Source organism: Taeniopygia guttata, chromosome 1 (genome assembly GCF_048771995.1).
Source record: "Taeniopygia guttata chromosome 1, bTaeGut7.mat, whole genome shotgun sequence".
In the NCBI taxonomy this organism is placed as follows: Eukaryota; Metazoa; Chordata; class Aves; order Passeriformes; family Estrildidae; genus Taeniopygia; species Taeniopygia guttata.
In genome coordinates, this window is record NC_133024.1 from 106,806,990 (window position 1) to 106,823,819 (window position 16,830).

Below are 16,830 nucleotides of genomic sequence, written 5' to 3' on the forward strand. Positions count from 1 at the left end.
TAAAAGTGCATACCCACGCTTGCCCATGCACCAGGCAATTTATCCTAATATCAGAAATCATGCGGAGAACCATTCTCATTTGTTCACAGACATTTGGGATTCTAATATGGCATAACATGTCTCTGCTAACTGCAGGTCTATTACAAAATAAGAATACCTCCAGGAATACTCAGAAAGATAAAAAGTTGGAGAATTTAAAAGTACACACAGAGGAAAGTCCAGAAATTGCGGATTTATATATCAATAAGTAGTTGCAAAGATTTTGTAAGTTTAGAGGAAAGCTTTGGGTGAAGCAACAAAAGAATTTATACACAGCAAGCTTTAAGTTAAATTTGTTCTGAATATCAGAGAGAAAGCAATGTCATATTAAAATGCATTTTTATGAGGATTACATGTAAGAACAGGACAAAATTTTAGGCAGAGATGTAGCATTGAATATCCTTATATCCTATAATAATCTAAAATACTGTGTTCCCAAAGGCACCTTAATATACCTTAAAAAATCTTCTATGGATGACTATTGTTAGGCAAATACATTTTGAAGGAAGAAAACAGGGCATAAATTGGGGTGCTTTTATCAACCATAAAAGTAATATTGATTAACAAGCTATTCAAAATTAGTCAAGATATGGAATTACTTCTCCCAGTTAGTGGGAGAGGCAGTTTGTCAGCTTGTGTCCTGATGTGCAAGCAGAGAATGATGAACAATTACAGGCAGATTAACCAGAAGCCACACCAAGAGTGGAGTTGCAGAGGTATGTACTTACACACAGTATTGATACTGAGAGAAACAGTCAGATCTGCAGATAAACACCAAGGAACACACAAAATTTATCAGGCATAAATAATTTCATAAATAATAAATTGTTTCTTAAAATATGTTACTATCACTCAGGAAACTAGAATTGCAGAATAACTCAATGGAGCCAAAATGTAAATTATTATTAAAATTATCATTGTGACCCTGCACAACATTTGCTCAAATCAATCCATACCCAGGGATTTGGCTTTTAAATTATAGTATTCTCCATTTTGTTATATATCAAGTAATTATTTATGCACAGCCAGAAAGAATATATGTATAAAATGCTGCAATTAAAAACTAATTTATCAGTCACTGCTTTGGAAACTCATTCTGCAGAACTGTAATATAGCTATTTAACATGAACAGAAATGGAAAACGAAATTTCAAAATTACAGTAGCTTTTTCCAGAGCTGAATAACCAAATAAGCATAACTTGAAAACCTTCAAGGTAACGTGATGAATGGATGTAAGAATATAATCAGATATACTTAAGCTCCATTGTGTCTAAGTATAACAAAGTTAGACAGTAATATATTCAAGGTTTCCATCTGAAAATTGTTTCTCAGGTAATATTGAGAATCTCACTTTAGGAAAAAGTTAGTGCTCTTTGACCCTAGGCCAAAACCCAATCTGTGGAGTCTCTGATCAATCTGATAACCAGACTCTTTACAAAACTCTCAAGAATAGCAGTTTTCCAAAACAAGCCCCCATTACTTTCCCTCACCCACCTTTCAGTGAAACTGTCCAAATTCCTGAAACACTAGGAACTCATTTAATTCTTGCAATCACTCTTATTTTGCCATCAGCATGTTACCAAACTGAAGTAAAACATCTTTGCATTGCAGTGAGGATATTCCCCAAATACTTCCTGCCTGTTGAGCAGCAATCTGGAGTTCTACATAATAAAAAATGCTACATAATCCAGATTTGTTCCTAAACCAGGCCACCTGTCAAGACCACTAACACATTTCAAGTAACAGATCTGACCTAAGACTTTACTATGCCCTTAATTGGTCTAAAAATGTCACAACTAGGCATCAAAAAACACCTGGCAACAACTAGAGTTATTCTTAAATTCTGTAGGCCTTTGAACCATTCATTATTGCTATGAAGATTGTCTTTTCTTTTGTAAAAAGAGCCCTGTTACAGAAATTCTAGTAGATACAGTGGGAGCCAAAGGAATTGAAATTGGAAGGAGAGACAAAATTTGAAGCATTATAGAATACACAAATCCACTTGTTGTTAAAGAATATAAACTTGACCTTGAACAATCAGTTACTGCACTTGCAGAGAATTTATTCTCAGAAAATCTCAGATACATTACCAAACAAGGGTTAGGCTAAACAGGGAAGCTCCTCATTAAAAGTTTATGGCACATAAATTTATTACTGTGAGGCATTTTTCACAAATACCTAACCTTCATGACATGGTCTTGGTGCCATTGTAAAAACTCAAAATAGATATACAGAGAATAGATGTAAAAACACTGACAAACAGGGGATTTCTTTTTTTTTTTTTTTCATTATGTATTTATTCTACAATTTTATAAAATACTAACAGTTTGTATAACCTAATGCCTGAAACATAATTTAACTGGGTCTTGTGAGTCCTCTGGAGAGTTTACTTTAATGACATCTATTTTGAATAGCAATGAGAAAAACAGCTGCACAGTTTTATATTTTTATTGTAAAACCATGACTTGAAAGAATTAGGCCCCTTTATAGCTAAAGTTTCTATCAAAGGTATCATTACAAGGAGCCATCAACACATCAGACAATTATTTATATCCAGCTGAAATATATTTATATAAATAAACAAGAAAATTGCATAAAAAGTTTTGTCATGAGACCGAGAGATTGGATTTTCATAAAATGCTTTACACTTCTCCCCTTGTCAGAGGAATTTAATGTAATTTTACAGACACGAAAATCCATTTACACTGCAGTAACTTACCTTCTATTAATTCATCACCAGAGAAGGGTGTGCTCTCTGGCTGATTCTATTTATGCACAAATTCTTTATGAATTCTATTGTGATTTTTTTTTCATATGCAGGAGTAAGTTAATCACAAGGAAGACTGTTGTAAGATTCCCCTAGAACCTACCACAAAAAGCACAGTGGCAGCAGTTCCCTAAGGTTTACACATCAATCAGTAGAGAAGAATTCATAAAACCATTCACATTTTTCAAGGGAATTTATGGAAATTGCCTTTTTAATCACAGAAAGCTTTGTGAGCACTGAAAGTGTTTTGCTTAGAAGTTTTAAAAGCAGACTGATGGAGTCATTGACATGACTTCCACTGAATTGCAAAGGCACTTCTTCCTTCCCCAGCTCCAGGTCCACACTAACAGTTGCACAAGCAATCAAACCACATATATAAAAATTATTGCTGCCCCAGACATAAACCCTCTGCATATGATTGAAAAGGCAAAAAACAATATTCAGCTGCAAGAGGGCTGTCTTTCTGCAGTTAAGGCAAGGATTATTTCCCTCTTCTTCCTTCCAGACTTAAATTTCATTTTAAATAGTCCCTTTTGCAATAGTACCCTCATTTTGGCTTAGGCTATTAGAAAAATACAGCAAATATGAGAATCAGAGTAGCATATATATAACGTTACTTTATTTTTAATGAAATGAGGTTTTTTGTTAAGTTTCTAGTTTAATATATTCAATAATGAAGCAAATTTACACCTCCAAGACAAAATTACCCAAGGATTCATTCAGTTAAATTACTTGTTGCTAAGTATTCATCGTGCAGTAAATTGTTTATGGACGTGCCTGTAAATTATTATGTTTGTGTCGGCTACTGGCACATCTCATGCCATTCTTGATATAGGTTGAGCTTTATTACTCCAGTAAATGAAATTGATGTATTTTTTTTTTAATATCATGTGCATCCCAGTTAATCTATGAGAAATTACTTCATATGATGGATATACTCCAGCAATGCAGGGTGTATGGTGCACGTCAACCAACCAATTCAATAATGAAGGTACTCATTAGCTCACAAAATTACAAAATATCCCATTAAAAAGACATCCAAAACTATTACTTCTTGTATTATCTTTGCTCTGTCTGCCAAGACTGACAACATTGCCTCTATCAAACCACCAACTTAGCTACAGCGCAATACAGAAAACTGTCAAAGATGATGAATTTAAAAGGAGGAGGAGTTATTGGGCTGCCAGAACTGCTCCCAGGGGAAACACAAGCAAAGACAAAACCAGAGCTCTGCTGCACCACAGATTACCCAGATATTACAGTAATCAGGTAGCATGGAATGAACAACAGCAACAAAATTAGAATAACTTCTTTTTCCTGTTCCCATTTGCTTTATATACAGCTGAGTAAATAAAGTTTATTTGGCATTTCCAACAAGGCTGTGGGTCACAATTCCCTCTTAGAGGAGGTTTTCTGCATTACTCTAATAACTACAGATACCTGTAATCATGTTCTGGATTTAGTAATTAAATCCTAATTTACAGGCAGACCCTTTTGGAAATAGAAACAAGCAAATGATCTTTGCTCACTCCAATAGCACAAGACACTACATGACATCTGCTGGAGAGTGCTGGAAGTGCTTAATATTGTTTGCTTTGTGGAGGGGACAGCTTCCAGACTCCAGCAGGCTTTGTAATCATGCCTTTCCCAGCAATTCCAGCCCACCTTGCTCCAACAACTGCTCTGCAACTGCTCCTGGGTAAGAAGCTCGCACAGAGAAAATGCATTGTTCACACCGAGTCATTTATTATATGCACACATGCATGAAATAGCTGACCTTACTGTTTCTCTCCCAAAGGTCCCAGAGCAAAAAGAGCACACACAGTTGGACTGTTAAGCAGTATTTCACAGAGATGAAAAAAGCACATCACAAACCAACCAAAACTGGATTTCAAAGCCCAGAGAACACCCTCAAGGAGATCAGAGTTCAGTCAGAGCTCACCCTGGAATAGTTCCAACTATCATAAATTCATTTAATGCAATATTTCTGAAAAATACATACAATGAATAATTTTAATGTATTCATTTTGAAGTTTGTGATTTTTGTACCGTTCACGTACATTGGCACTAAAAAAAATGAGTTCACACAAAATAGGAAAGCAGAAAAAACAGTTCTGTTGCCAAAAATATTCACTTCTTCCAGAGATAAAAGTATAAATATATCAGAAATGCAAATGCATTCACATCTAAAAAACTAGACTGTTGAAAATAAAAATGTCAAAGCTGGTGATGCCCAAAGAATTAATTTCTTACTTTTTTGGGGGGATGATTACAAGTCAAAAAATAGGAATATGAACCTGGACCTTTCTGTGATATATGAAGTTAACCAAATGTAGATTGACCTGTATAACTGGAAACCTGGAAAACTGGACACCGGCAAGTAGACATCCAAGGAAGGATTTTCACACTGGCATGAATTATCATTACTTAATGAGTAATTAATTATTTCATTGCTGCTGGTATATACATGATCTCTCTTTATATTGTATGGTCAAATCATTAACTACCATTACCTTTCCATTTGAATAAAGCAGCATTTGGACCTACTGGCACCAAGACAGAGAACAAAATCACTCAGTTTGCAAGTCCACACTAGTCAGCCAGTCAGATTTTATCTTCTAGCATGTACACTGTCCCATTTTCAACCCTTGCACAGAAGAAAAACTAAATATATATATTTACAGATGCTGACAATTGTTAGCTGGCACTCCATTGCATTGCTTCAATAGATGGAGCCGTCCTGGCAAACATTGTATGGCCATAATATCTGGACGTTATCTACTCTAGATTTAAATGCCATGATAGTGTTACAAATATGGATTTTCTTGAGCAAGGTCCAAGATGTTCCTGCTTAGGAGCTTCTCTGTAACTGAGAAGAAAAGCAGAATTTCGTCCTCATTGCCCTAATGTACCTTCTGCCTCTGCTGGCATGGGACATGGGATCCAAGACATAGGTGCAGAAGGTGAGGAATGCTACAAAAATAGTTTTATCACTTCCAAATTAAACACACAGACAAGATAGACAGTAGCAAAATAATGCTATTTCAGTAATACAACAGTGGTTTTAAATAGGAAAATGTATATGTGCAAACACAGGTATAAAATATAGTTATTGGAAATGATGAAAAATAAGTATTATATTTAATAGTAAAAATGCGTTCTTGAGCAAGGAAATCAATATAACTATTCCTTAAGAATTTTTATTAACTTCCTCAGTAAACCTATTGCCTTTCAACAACTCCAGTGATTACCTCTGAATTTTCTCTTCTATCACCAAACACACAAAGCATTCCCAACTTCCTCCAACATTGCTGAAACAACAGCTGGGCAATAGACAGTAACTGGGCCAGGCCAATGGGCCATGAGAAATTCATGTATAGTGAGCTCATGCTGCAATCCTTCCCTTAGGAGGATGATAATATTTGTCCTTTTCATATAATATTCAATATTTTATGAAGATTTTCAGAACCCAGTAATTCTCAAGCCTCTGCTTTGATTTCAAAACTGATGGACTTGGCCACAGATTCCAAATCATTGGAGACGGAAAGATTAGCAAATGTACACAGAACAACTGTAGAAGTGTTGTCCCCTCAGACTAAAACATGAAGAAATCTTTTTTCCTATCAAGCATACAGTAAAATCATACATTTTCCCACAGATTTCCTGACTATAAACATATCCATATACTATGAAAGACTGAAAATTTTCTCATGGATACATGAATTTTATTATTCTGCAATTACAATAATTGTTGCTACCATAACACATAATGTATCAGTCCTTGTCAGAAAAATATTTGTCAAATTATTGCAAAAAAATTACCTTGTATTTTAGCACCTTCTTGGTATAATTGTGCACCCATAAGATTTTATGAGCGACCTTTCCCACTTGGCACTCTACCACAATGCAATCCTGAGGCAGAGGTTTCTTCCCTATTCCCTTAAGACTAAAGATGTTCTGAGTTCCAGCTGTAACATTTCTCAGAATAAGCCTTCCCTGTGATAAAGAAAGGAGAAAAAAGAAGTTGTTTCATTACCTTACAAATCCCCTTTGGCTGCCAAAGGAACTCCTTTAGTTTATTTCTCTCAAATCTAGGTGACTCAGAGTGCTTACAAGAAATGGTTCCTATTGACTTTTCTAGTTCTTCAATAAACCCATTGCTAAACAGAGAAGTAAACCAGAGAAACAAAACCTTTTATTTTAAATTTTTCTAAAGTACAAAATTCAACAACATAAAGTTTTCGTATTTATAGGTTTTCTACTTCTTGGTTTCTTCTCGAAAAACAAACGTCTCCAAGAACATATGATCTCTCCCATATAATATTTAACTTTGCTTATTGTGTTTCTACCTGTTCTATGAGCACAGGGTCGAGCCTGGGGAAAGGGAGACTCAAGGGAACTGTGCTACAAACACCTGAAAAGAGCTTGGAGTGAGGTGGGGACAGGTCTCTTCTCTATGTCTCAACAGAGAAATAGTGAAAGGAAATGGCCTTAATTTGAGCCAGGAGAGGTTCAGATTAGACTTTAGAAAGAGGTTTTTACTGAAAAGGGGATTAGGCATTGGAATAAGTTCTCAAGGAAAGTGGTGGAGTTACCATCTCAAGAGGCATGTGGATGTGGCACTTGGAACATGGTTTAGGGGTAACTGTGGTGATGTTGGGTTGACAGCTGGACTAGATAATCTTGGAGGTCTCTTCTAACCTGGATGATCTTGTGATTCAGCTAAAATGTTCTCCATAATCATTTGTCATCAAAAGATTCAGGGCTTTTGTCTTTTAGTAATTTTATAATACTGGCTGCCTAAACTGCATGATATTTGGTTGCTAACACATGCAGAAGGGTTACTTAAGCTTCAAAGAACTTTTTTTTCATCTTTGGCAGTTCACATATTTCAACAGCAACTTGTAGTCAAAATCTCTCATCTGGGACACAGACAAAACCACAAATACAGCTTCCTGCTAAAGCTGTTATAGCCTTTGCTCTGCTTGTCATTTTTAGTGATTACTCTGATGGCAAAAGCATCTGTGAAATGGTGGCTTTACTTGTAAATAAATTACTCATCACAGAAATTAATTTGTGATGTAGGCATGCAATGAGAAATACTACCCAATTATTTAGATAATGAAATACGATTTAAGTATTTGAATTCAGAAAAACAACGTATATTTTTGTGTTAAATGTTCTGAACTTTTACAGAATAACTGTGGGATTGGAGGATTTCATAGAAATGAATAGAATTGAAGAATTTAATCGAAAATTAAATAAAGAAGACCTGAAAATATGTGGCAGGGAAATCTATCATACCTAATCTTAAGCTTTACATAGTTCATTTGTATTTTTACTTCAGATAATAGTAAATCTTACCCTTTCTTTCTCTCAAGCACATGCTTTAATATTAGCAACTGTCTAAACACTTTCATAATTTGGATACTGGTGATATTGGTGAAAGCATCCTTTTCAAATGTTGAAATTAATTTCTCTCTTACCGTTATTTCACACTCAGCAACCGGCTTGAACGTGAGTGGATATGGAACTGTTCCACCTACTGGCACATTTATTACAGGAGGGCCATGAAAACACTGTCCTTCCAGAACTGCTTCAAACCTCCAGTCCTCACTGGATATGTTACTCTGAAAGATGTAAATCAAAGATGTCAATTAGATTGTGCATTTAAATTTTTTAATGTGCATTTCAGCTTTCACTTGCAGCTATCACTGCATCAGAGGGCATACTCATTTGCTCCAAGTACTGGCTCAGCGTGCCTTTGGGAAGAATAAAAGCAGTGTATTTTAAAAATTAAATAAGCTAATAATAAATCTGTTATTCCTGGCAGGCAGAGGTATAGAACCCCTATTTTCAGTAGCAATACTGTCAGCAGGAATACTCATTAGAAAACATGAGCATGATCTAGCAAATAATCAAGATGGATTTTGTAAGTATCATTATAAACATTTACAAGTATCTGTATGATTCTGTTTAATGCTTGGCAAAATTCTTTCGTATACCATCTGTAAAAAATCTTGGTGCATCCCTCTTAAGTGCTGATGTGGTGTGCTGGCTTATATTGCTTCATTTGGCCACTGCAGTGTTACAGGAACAGTCTTATGAATTGAGAATTCCATCTCCAAAGGACAATTTACAGTCCTGTGCTCTCAGAATCTGGTCTTTGAAGAAAATAAACTACTTAAAAGAATGCCCATCCTGAGCAATAGGAGCCTGAGCCTATATAAGAAACATGTTTATCTTGCACCCAGATGTATCACAAGACTGATTGATTATGGTAAAAAGTGGGATATTTCATAATGCATGCTTAGAGGCTGCCTAAAAGTAGAAAAACAAAAATAATGCTATTCAGCCTCCTACTATTTGAAAGAGCCAGATGACCAAATATCCAGTCTGGGAAAAAAAAATAATAAAACACTCATCTGAAAGATAAAATAAACTGTCACTCATGAGCTAATTTATGCCTTTTCAAATAGAAAATATTAATTTTGTCTGATCTATAAAAAAAGGAGCTAATCTTTTGACCTATAATGGTCTACATCCATGGAAAATTGTATACAAACATCAGAGATAAAGAATGGATTTCAGGGAATAGAGATGATACTCCAGTCTCTGTTTCTGTCTATGAAAGTTTCAGGAACAAAGAACCTGTGGTCATAAGAGGTAACCCAGAGCTACCCACATCTGCAGTACCATAGATCTAAGGTTTGATCAATATGTGTGATTAATGCTTCAGTGTTAGTTGCTAAATTTCGCAGTAGCTGAGCACATAATGCCTGCATGGAATGTTGAGGTTTGTGTAGTGCCTCAGTTTTACCAAAAATTTGCATCACCACGTCTCCAATTCTGTAATAACAATGACATCATCTCTGGTAGAAAACACAAAAGAAAATAGTATGATGTCCTTATGCCAAGGATAAAATGAAAAGGAAAAAAAAGACAACAAAAAGGGGTTTTTTAGTATCATGCTTTTTTATCTCCGCAATATCAGGAAAAGCTTTATCCTTTTGAAAATCAGCTGGTCAGGTGTAAAATTGACAAGTCATCACTCTCTGTCAAGCTAACATTTTAAAACATTTGAAAACTTAGGATACAGAAAAAACATCATCAGGATTGGTCTAGGTACTACAAGAGGGCCATGAAAATTTGGGTGCTTGAGTTGTTTTGTTTTCAGTGATTTCTAGTACAATCGGTATCAGATGTTTCCTTTATCCACAAAGTGATGGTTACATCAATGTGTAATACAAATATTTCTTATTAATCTCTAACATAAAAACTTGCCTTCTGGAGAAATGCAGTTGAAAGCATGGTCACTGTGAAATTCTTTTGTAACAAATCCTTCAAACACAACATGAATTTGTCTACAAGTGTCTTCGAAACAAAGATATTAAAGGCAACCATCAACATTAGGAAGTTAAAATAAAATATTTGTTAAATTCTATCCCTTATACGTGTTCATTATTGGCTTTAATTATTTAATCATCTAATTCCTACAAGATCTCTGCTTAATATAAAATCTCATCCAAAGCCTGTCAAGTGAATTAATTTAAACACAGTTAATGCTAAGGGAGTCAGAACTTTCCCACAGGATTATAGGCTGATCAACCCAAGGTACCTAATAATTGTATTGGACTTACACCTGAAGAGTCTCAAAGGCAGAGATGGAACAGTTACATTCATCTCATGTTTGAGAAAATCCTGGAAACTCCAAAAGAAACTAACCACAGATCTCAGATTCAGCTGGGTTCTTATTCTGTTCCTGTCCCTAATTCACTGTGTGGCTTTAAGCTGACCAGCTGACCATTTTAATTTGCTCCATTTATAAAGTGTTCCACCTAACACACATTATGACTGTTTGCTTGTGTCTGTAAAAAGTGCTTTGAGCATGAAATATTTGGTTCAAGAAACTAATTTTAGCAGATTGAATAACTCCATCTTTAGTTCCACAATGAGCATATCTTTTTCCACTGAATATATAAGAAAATTTAAATGACAACTACAACACTGCTAATAAAAATATAAAAATATGGGAAACTTTCTGATAGATAGAGAATCTCCAAGTAGACAGAGTGTATATAGAAATGTCAAGTATCTAACTCCTAAAAAGTGAACACTCTGAAGTGAAAAATAAATCCATCAGAAGAATAAAGCCAATCTGTTTAGAAAGTGCCTGTTTAAACAAGGTAGAAAATCCTCTTATATTTTAGAAAATCCCTTTCTCTGTTATGTATCAGTTGTTTTTAGGCTAATGTAACACTCAAAAAAATCATTATTTAATACATCAATTATTAATGTATTAAAACTTGTGTGCAAGAAGAGATAGCGTAATATGGTTTTCTTTAATTTTCTTTTTTCCTTTCTGATGGACTCGTTTTTGTATACTCTCAATATTTGACAGAGCATTCAGCATGGTCTTTTCCCAGATATTCAGTCTTCTTGTTTGAATCTTCCCCTGCTCTTTTGACTACAAAATCTCTGAATAATTTCTCTATAAATTAGCTCACTAGTATTCCTTAGTGGCTCTCCAATCAAAAGTACATAGACCAAACTGTAGTTCAACTCTCAGGAAATCTTTTACTGGTTCTATCTCTTAGAGAATCTTTATTCCTTCTCCCACAGCCTAAGTTCATTCCCTGTAAATTTTGGGGTTTTTTTTGTTTGTTTTATTTTAAAGTTCTCTAAAATTTGACCAATAATTTTCTGAGAGAGATTATATTGTACCCATCTTCTCTCTCCAGTCTTACCTCTCATGTGCTAAGGGTTTCATACACAAAACAGATATGATGAAACTATACACAATATACTGGTTATTCTTACCACATTTTTTTAACTGTATATAATCTAGTTCTTCTATTTTATTCCTCAGTGTCTCTCCTTTTTTTTCCTTCAGAAATAGTGTATTTTTTCCCTAGATTAAAAAAACTACTTTTTTCATTTTCATTGTGATAACATTATTAAATAACAGACTAACAATTTTGAGAAGAAAAACATGAAAAATTAGCCCATCAAACTAATAATTAACTTGAAGTAAATGATTTCTTCCAACAGGTTTTACATTATCTACAACATGGACTTTGAGAAATAATCCTCAAGTTAGTATGTACATGAATTTCTATATTTCAGGACTGTAAATTTTAACAAGATTGATCTGAAATCTACATTTTTTTAAATCCTGAATCTTATTTTTGTTAGCAGTAGAGGAATGAACTTACAATTGGAATTTCCTGAGTCACTGTCTGGTAAGCTGGAGTTACAAATTCGAGCTGTGCATCAGCCTGATCTGCATTCACCACACATTCAACCTCATAGACACGAATATCACAGGATGACTTCAGAATAATCTGACAGTGGTAGCAACCAGGTTTCTTAGGAGTGAATTTTATAGGAAACTCAACTGTATCACTTCCACCTACAAAACAAAACAAAAAAAAAAATTGTGCTGTTGTAAAGCTTTTCAGGAATATTGAATTCACAAGCAGAATCTGAAGAGGTTTCCAATAAACTGCAGGAGAGTCTTCCCAGCAGTACATGCAAAAATTTCCACAAAACAACAGAGTTTTAGGAGTGTTACCACGTAAGTTAGTTTCCTAAAAATCATATATTGAAGTATGCAAGCAATATTTTATATTGATTTTAGTAGTGCACAGATAAAGGTATTTTAAAATATCTCTTAAATCTAGTAGAAGAATATAATTTAATATGCATTTCTGTAATTTTTTTTTTAAACTATATAAGCTACTACACATTTTTCAACAGCTACCATAAGAGATATCAGTGATAGTGCAGTATATTTGGCTGAGTATACCCAACAACTACTGAAATTCTATTAAATGTAGTAGCTCTCATGACAGCTCATTAGACCTTTTCTATCCCACATTTTGTACTGAAAGTATGAAAGTACGTCAATTCCAAAATTGACTGGGGTGTCCAAGCTGAAATAGATTCACGCAAAGTCCCATTTTCCCAATCTGCAGCACACAGAAAAATTCCCCACTGCAATCTCCAGAGCAAGGAAGAAGCAATACAAATTCTGCCCATCTCTGCACAGAGCCAGCTCTAACAAGTCTGCTGCAAAGATTTCCTCCTCTGTGCTTGCTTACAGAAAAGATCAGACTCTTCCACAGGATTTTCAGTAGCCCTTTTAGGACACATTTCCAAAGGAGAAAAGGAGGTACATGAGGAACTCCAGTGATGGCCATAAAGAGCTCCCCAGTCCCAGAGTCTCTAAGGAACCTGAAAAACCACATGAAGACTGCAGCTGTAAGAGCTGTAGTTTTACATGTAACAAAGACTGATTCTCTGTACTGTTTTCCAAGGTTAGAAACACATGCCTAAAGCTGGAGAAAGATGATAAGTCAGAGACAAGGTTCTGTTGTACTTGAAGAAAGATAATACAGTGTACACAAAGATCCAATACATTTCTGCATGAGTTTTACTTTCTTGCACTAAATGGAAATTTTAATTACTAATAACTAGGGTTGTTTTTCCCTGACTTGGACCCATATTTGAAAGGCACAGAAATGCTTTCTATAGAAAAATTTTTTAAAAAATAATAAAAAGTACATTCCATAATTATAATATTTAGTACAGCATTAATTTAGTAAAAAAAATTGTTTCTTATGCATCTAGAAAATATGTTTGAGGATAAGTCAGTTGAATAACTTAAATATTATGCTCAACTAAAATGAATGAAAAGGAAAACAAGTAAATTGGTTATATTTATTCAACCCAATAAATATCTTCTGCAATGATACATGGATCCTCCAAATCAAAATAACTACAGAAATCTTTTGTCTCAAATTATAGATGAAGATTAACTTTTTTTTTTCTTCAAAATGTTTTTAAATACCATAAACTGAGTTTAAAAATGCCTCAGCTTAGCATGTTTTGTTCTCTCAGTCTCATTAGACATTCAACAAAGATTAATTTAGGGATATATTCAAAGATTTAATTAATGTAATCCATGAGGCCACCACTGGCTTACCTAACAATTTCTAAGAAGAGAGTGTCAACAGTAAGCCATGGGCATCATTTATTTAATTCCCATGTATCAGGAAACAGAGCCTGCATCCATCAAAAAGAATGAGGCTGCAAGTATTTCTTCAACAGTGAAAAGTCAGAGCAATACAGGGGTTTGCTACAGCTTCCATCCCTACTCAGGATTTTTATTGTTCCACAGGGAAGCATTCCATGTGAAATGAGCTGATAGTTTTATTTTCTAGATTTAGGTCTGACAAATGCCTACAGGAAACATTCACTTGATCATATTGGGTTTCGTTGTGAGACAGTTGTCAAAACAGGGGTATTTGCAAAAACTGAACTTTCAGTGTACAATTGCACCATGCATTGTTGGAAAACTAAATTATAGCACATAGGCACTGGTCATGTCCTCTGGCAACTGCCTGGTCTTTTGTGTCATTTATTTATTGCAAAATACAATCTCATCACCAAAATTAACAAAGTTCATGCCCTCTGGTTCTTAAAAATCTTATAACTCATCATTTCAGATCTGCTTGAATTCAAATTAAGTCCTCTAACTGCATTAGCCTAAAAACAATACCTTTCAAAGAAAAGTAATGACAGTTGTTTTGACATTAAAATGTAAGAAAAAACATATTATGTAAGACAGTAATAATGGCCCTCAGTAATCACTGTTTAGCCTTATTACAAATTGTGGGAGGATGAAATGAGTAAAAAATAGAAATGCTACTCTTCCACACCACAATCTGCTGTCATAATTTGTGAAGGTAGGAAACTATTGGACTTCAGCAGTTCATCAAGTAATTGCACATTATATTAGCTTTTGTTCAACAATGGTGATTCTATCTATTCAGAGTTTCAAAGCTAAATTTCTCACTGAACGTATCTCAGTCTCTGACACTATGCATGTGTCACAAAAACTGGTTAAATTAACAAGACTGAATTTGCAGGTATGGACTTCCAGAAGGTTAAATAAGCAACCATATTAAGAATCCAGACTCTTCTGACTTCTTCTTATATATTAGGTCTTCAAATGGGCTCATCTGAAGTGGAACATCACTCAACTCAGTAGTCTTGAAAAAGAAACTACTCTTTTATATCCTTAATTGAGTGCTTAAAAGTTTTAAAATATTTTGCTACCACTGTGTACATTTATTTATTATTTATTTTCACTTTATCTTAATCAAACAGATTTGTAGAAGGGTTTCTAAAAAACCTACTAACTGGTTATTTTTTCCTTTTTCTGTTTAGATATAGTATACTGTTATATACCTAAACAAAAAGTTAAATACACTTAATCAGTAAATGAAGACCTACTGGGGAAAAAAAGAATGAAATCAGGGTTTCCTTAATTGATCTCAAAATAAAAATGGGAGACTTTTTTTTTTTTTTCAATGTCTTGTTATGAATATTCAGCTGCTGTGTTTGTGTATCATTCAGAAGCCAGTGAGGAGTTGTGTGGCACTACAGTAAAGCAGTTGTAGGGGGCTGGTTGTTTAATAATAATTGAGCCTAATATTTATGAAAAATATTCATAGGCACTCTAGAAACCAGTAGTCACTACATCAGTGAGCAATGCTGCCAAGGTTACTTAATACAGCTTTAAGAACCATGACATGAAGGTGTTTTCTAAAGCCATTTGATGAACAACCCCTGCTGGAAGGGATTAGCCAAATTATAAGGAATTACACTGATAAAATAGATCAAAGACTCTTGATCTAAAATACAACAAGAGCTAAGGTCTCTCTAAAACACACATTCAAAACTTACAAAATATTTCAAAACTGATTCTTTGTGCATGGAAGACTGAACGAAATTTCTTACAAACAAGGAAGAAAGCTCAGAATTATTACAAAGACTGCACTGAATGCATAAGGAAATATTACATGGAGAGAGGACCACAACCAAGTCTTTTTTATCACTTACTGCAAAATAATAATTTAATGCATAATTATTAATGAAGGCTTATAGTGAAAAGATATAATAAGAGCTAGCTAGAGATTTCTGTGGTGTGGCTCGTTTCTTTTTGTGATCTAGATTTCTCTGAAGAAAGGTTTTCTTTGTTTAAAAAGGAGAAAAAAGTAAGTCACTAGTATCTTAACCAGAAACCACAAAGAAGTCAGAACAATATGAATAAATTAACTGCAGGTACAATTATTGAGAAAGTAGAAAATATCTAACAATTCCTAATAGTTCTGTAGACAACGACTTTTTATCATTCACTGGGTAGAAAGGGGGGAAAAAAGAAAAAAAAAAAGAAAAAAAGAAAAAAGAGAACTCTTCTTGGATATTCTTTGTAAGTGTAACAGCAGGGAGCCAACATTTTCAAATCCTGTAGGAAGAGGTAACAGGAATCTAATATTAGCTTTTGAGACTGTATCTAAATTAGATAGCAAGGTCAAACAACTTTTATTCATTGAAAATGAATTGTAAGCTTTACTTATTTATATGGACAATTTTGATGTGAAATAGTACAACCCAGCCATCAGAAAAAGGTTTTAGTTTTACATTCATGCCTAGGTTTTCCATGTTTGTTTTTATAAACATAGGAAAAACTCTAAACCGTATGGAATGACAAAAAGCATTCCATAGCAAGTAATGCATGCTTGCCTTAGAAAAGTTCCATAACGCACATGCAAATAAACTACAGAAATTGCTTATCAGGACACACTTGCTTAGGTGCATATCCATTTGAAAATTAAAATCTACCAGTACCTTATAGAACTGCACAAATCTACTACTACTGATGGAACATATTTGTGTATTTATTTATTGTATTTATTGTGTGTTGGGATTTGGTTATTAATAAAAGGTATAAAATAAGGTATTAATATGCTGGTACTGACACATGCTGCTGCAATGTTCAGAACAGCAATTGCTATCAGCCATTTACTCCCATATATTTTCTTTCCTGTAAAAAATGTCTAGTCCAATTGCTATCAGGTTTCCTGCTAATAGCACAAGTGGCAAACTAAAGTCATTTCAAGGCAGAAGATTGCAAACAAGAAAAAAACAGTCTGAAAAAAAGAAAACCAAGTTAA

At 34.3% G+C, this 16,830-nt stretch overlaps 1 protein-coding gene across 2 annotated transcripts in view; it reads right to left on the reverse strand.

The window, feature by feature from the left end:
• The window catches only part of CFAP47 (cilia and flagella associated protein 47), a 254,052-nt gene that overhangs the window by 133,575 nt on the left and 103,647 nt on the right, over window positions 1-16,830 (reverse strand). For both annotated transcript variants that reach the window (XM_030282490.4, XM_072934926.1), the window contains 3 exons: window positions 12,022-12,218; window positions 8,293-8,436; window positions 6,629-6,802 (listed from right to left, as the gene is read on the reverse strand). In XM_030282490.4, coding sequence (XP_030138350.4) covers window positions 6,629-6,802; window positions 8,293-8,436; window positions 12,022-12,218 — 515 coding nt within the window. The remainder of the gene's footprint in view (window positions 1-6,628; window positions 6,803-8,292; window positions 8,437-12,021; window positions 12,219-16,830) is intronic.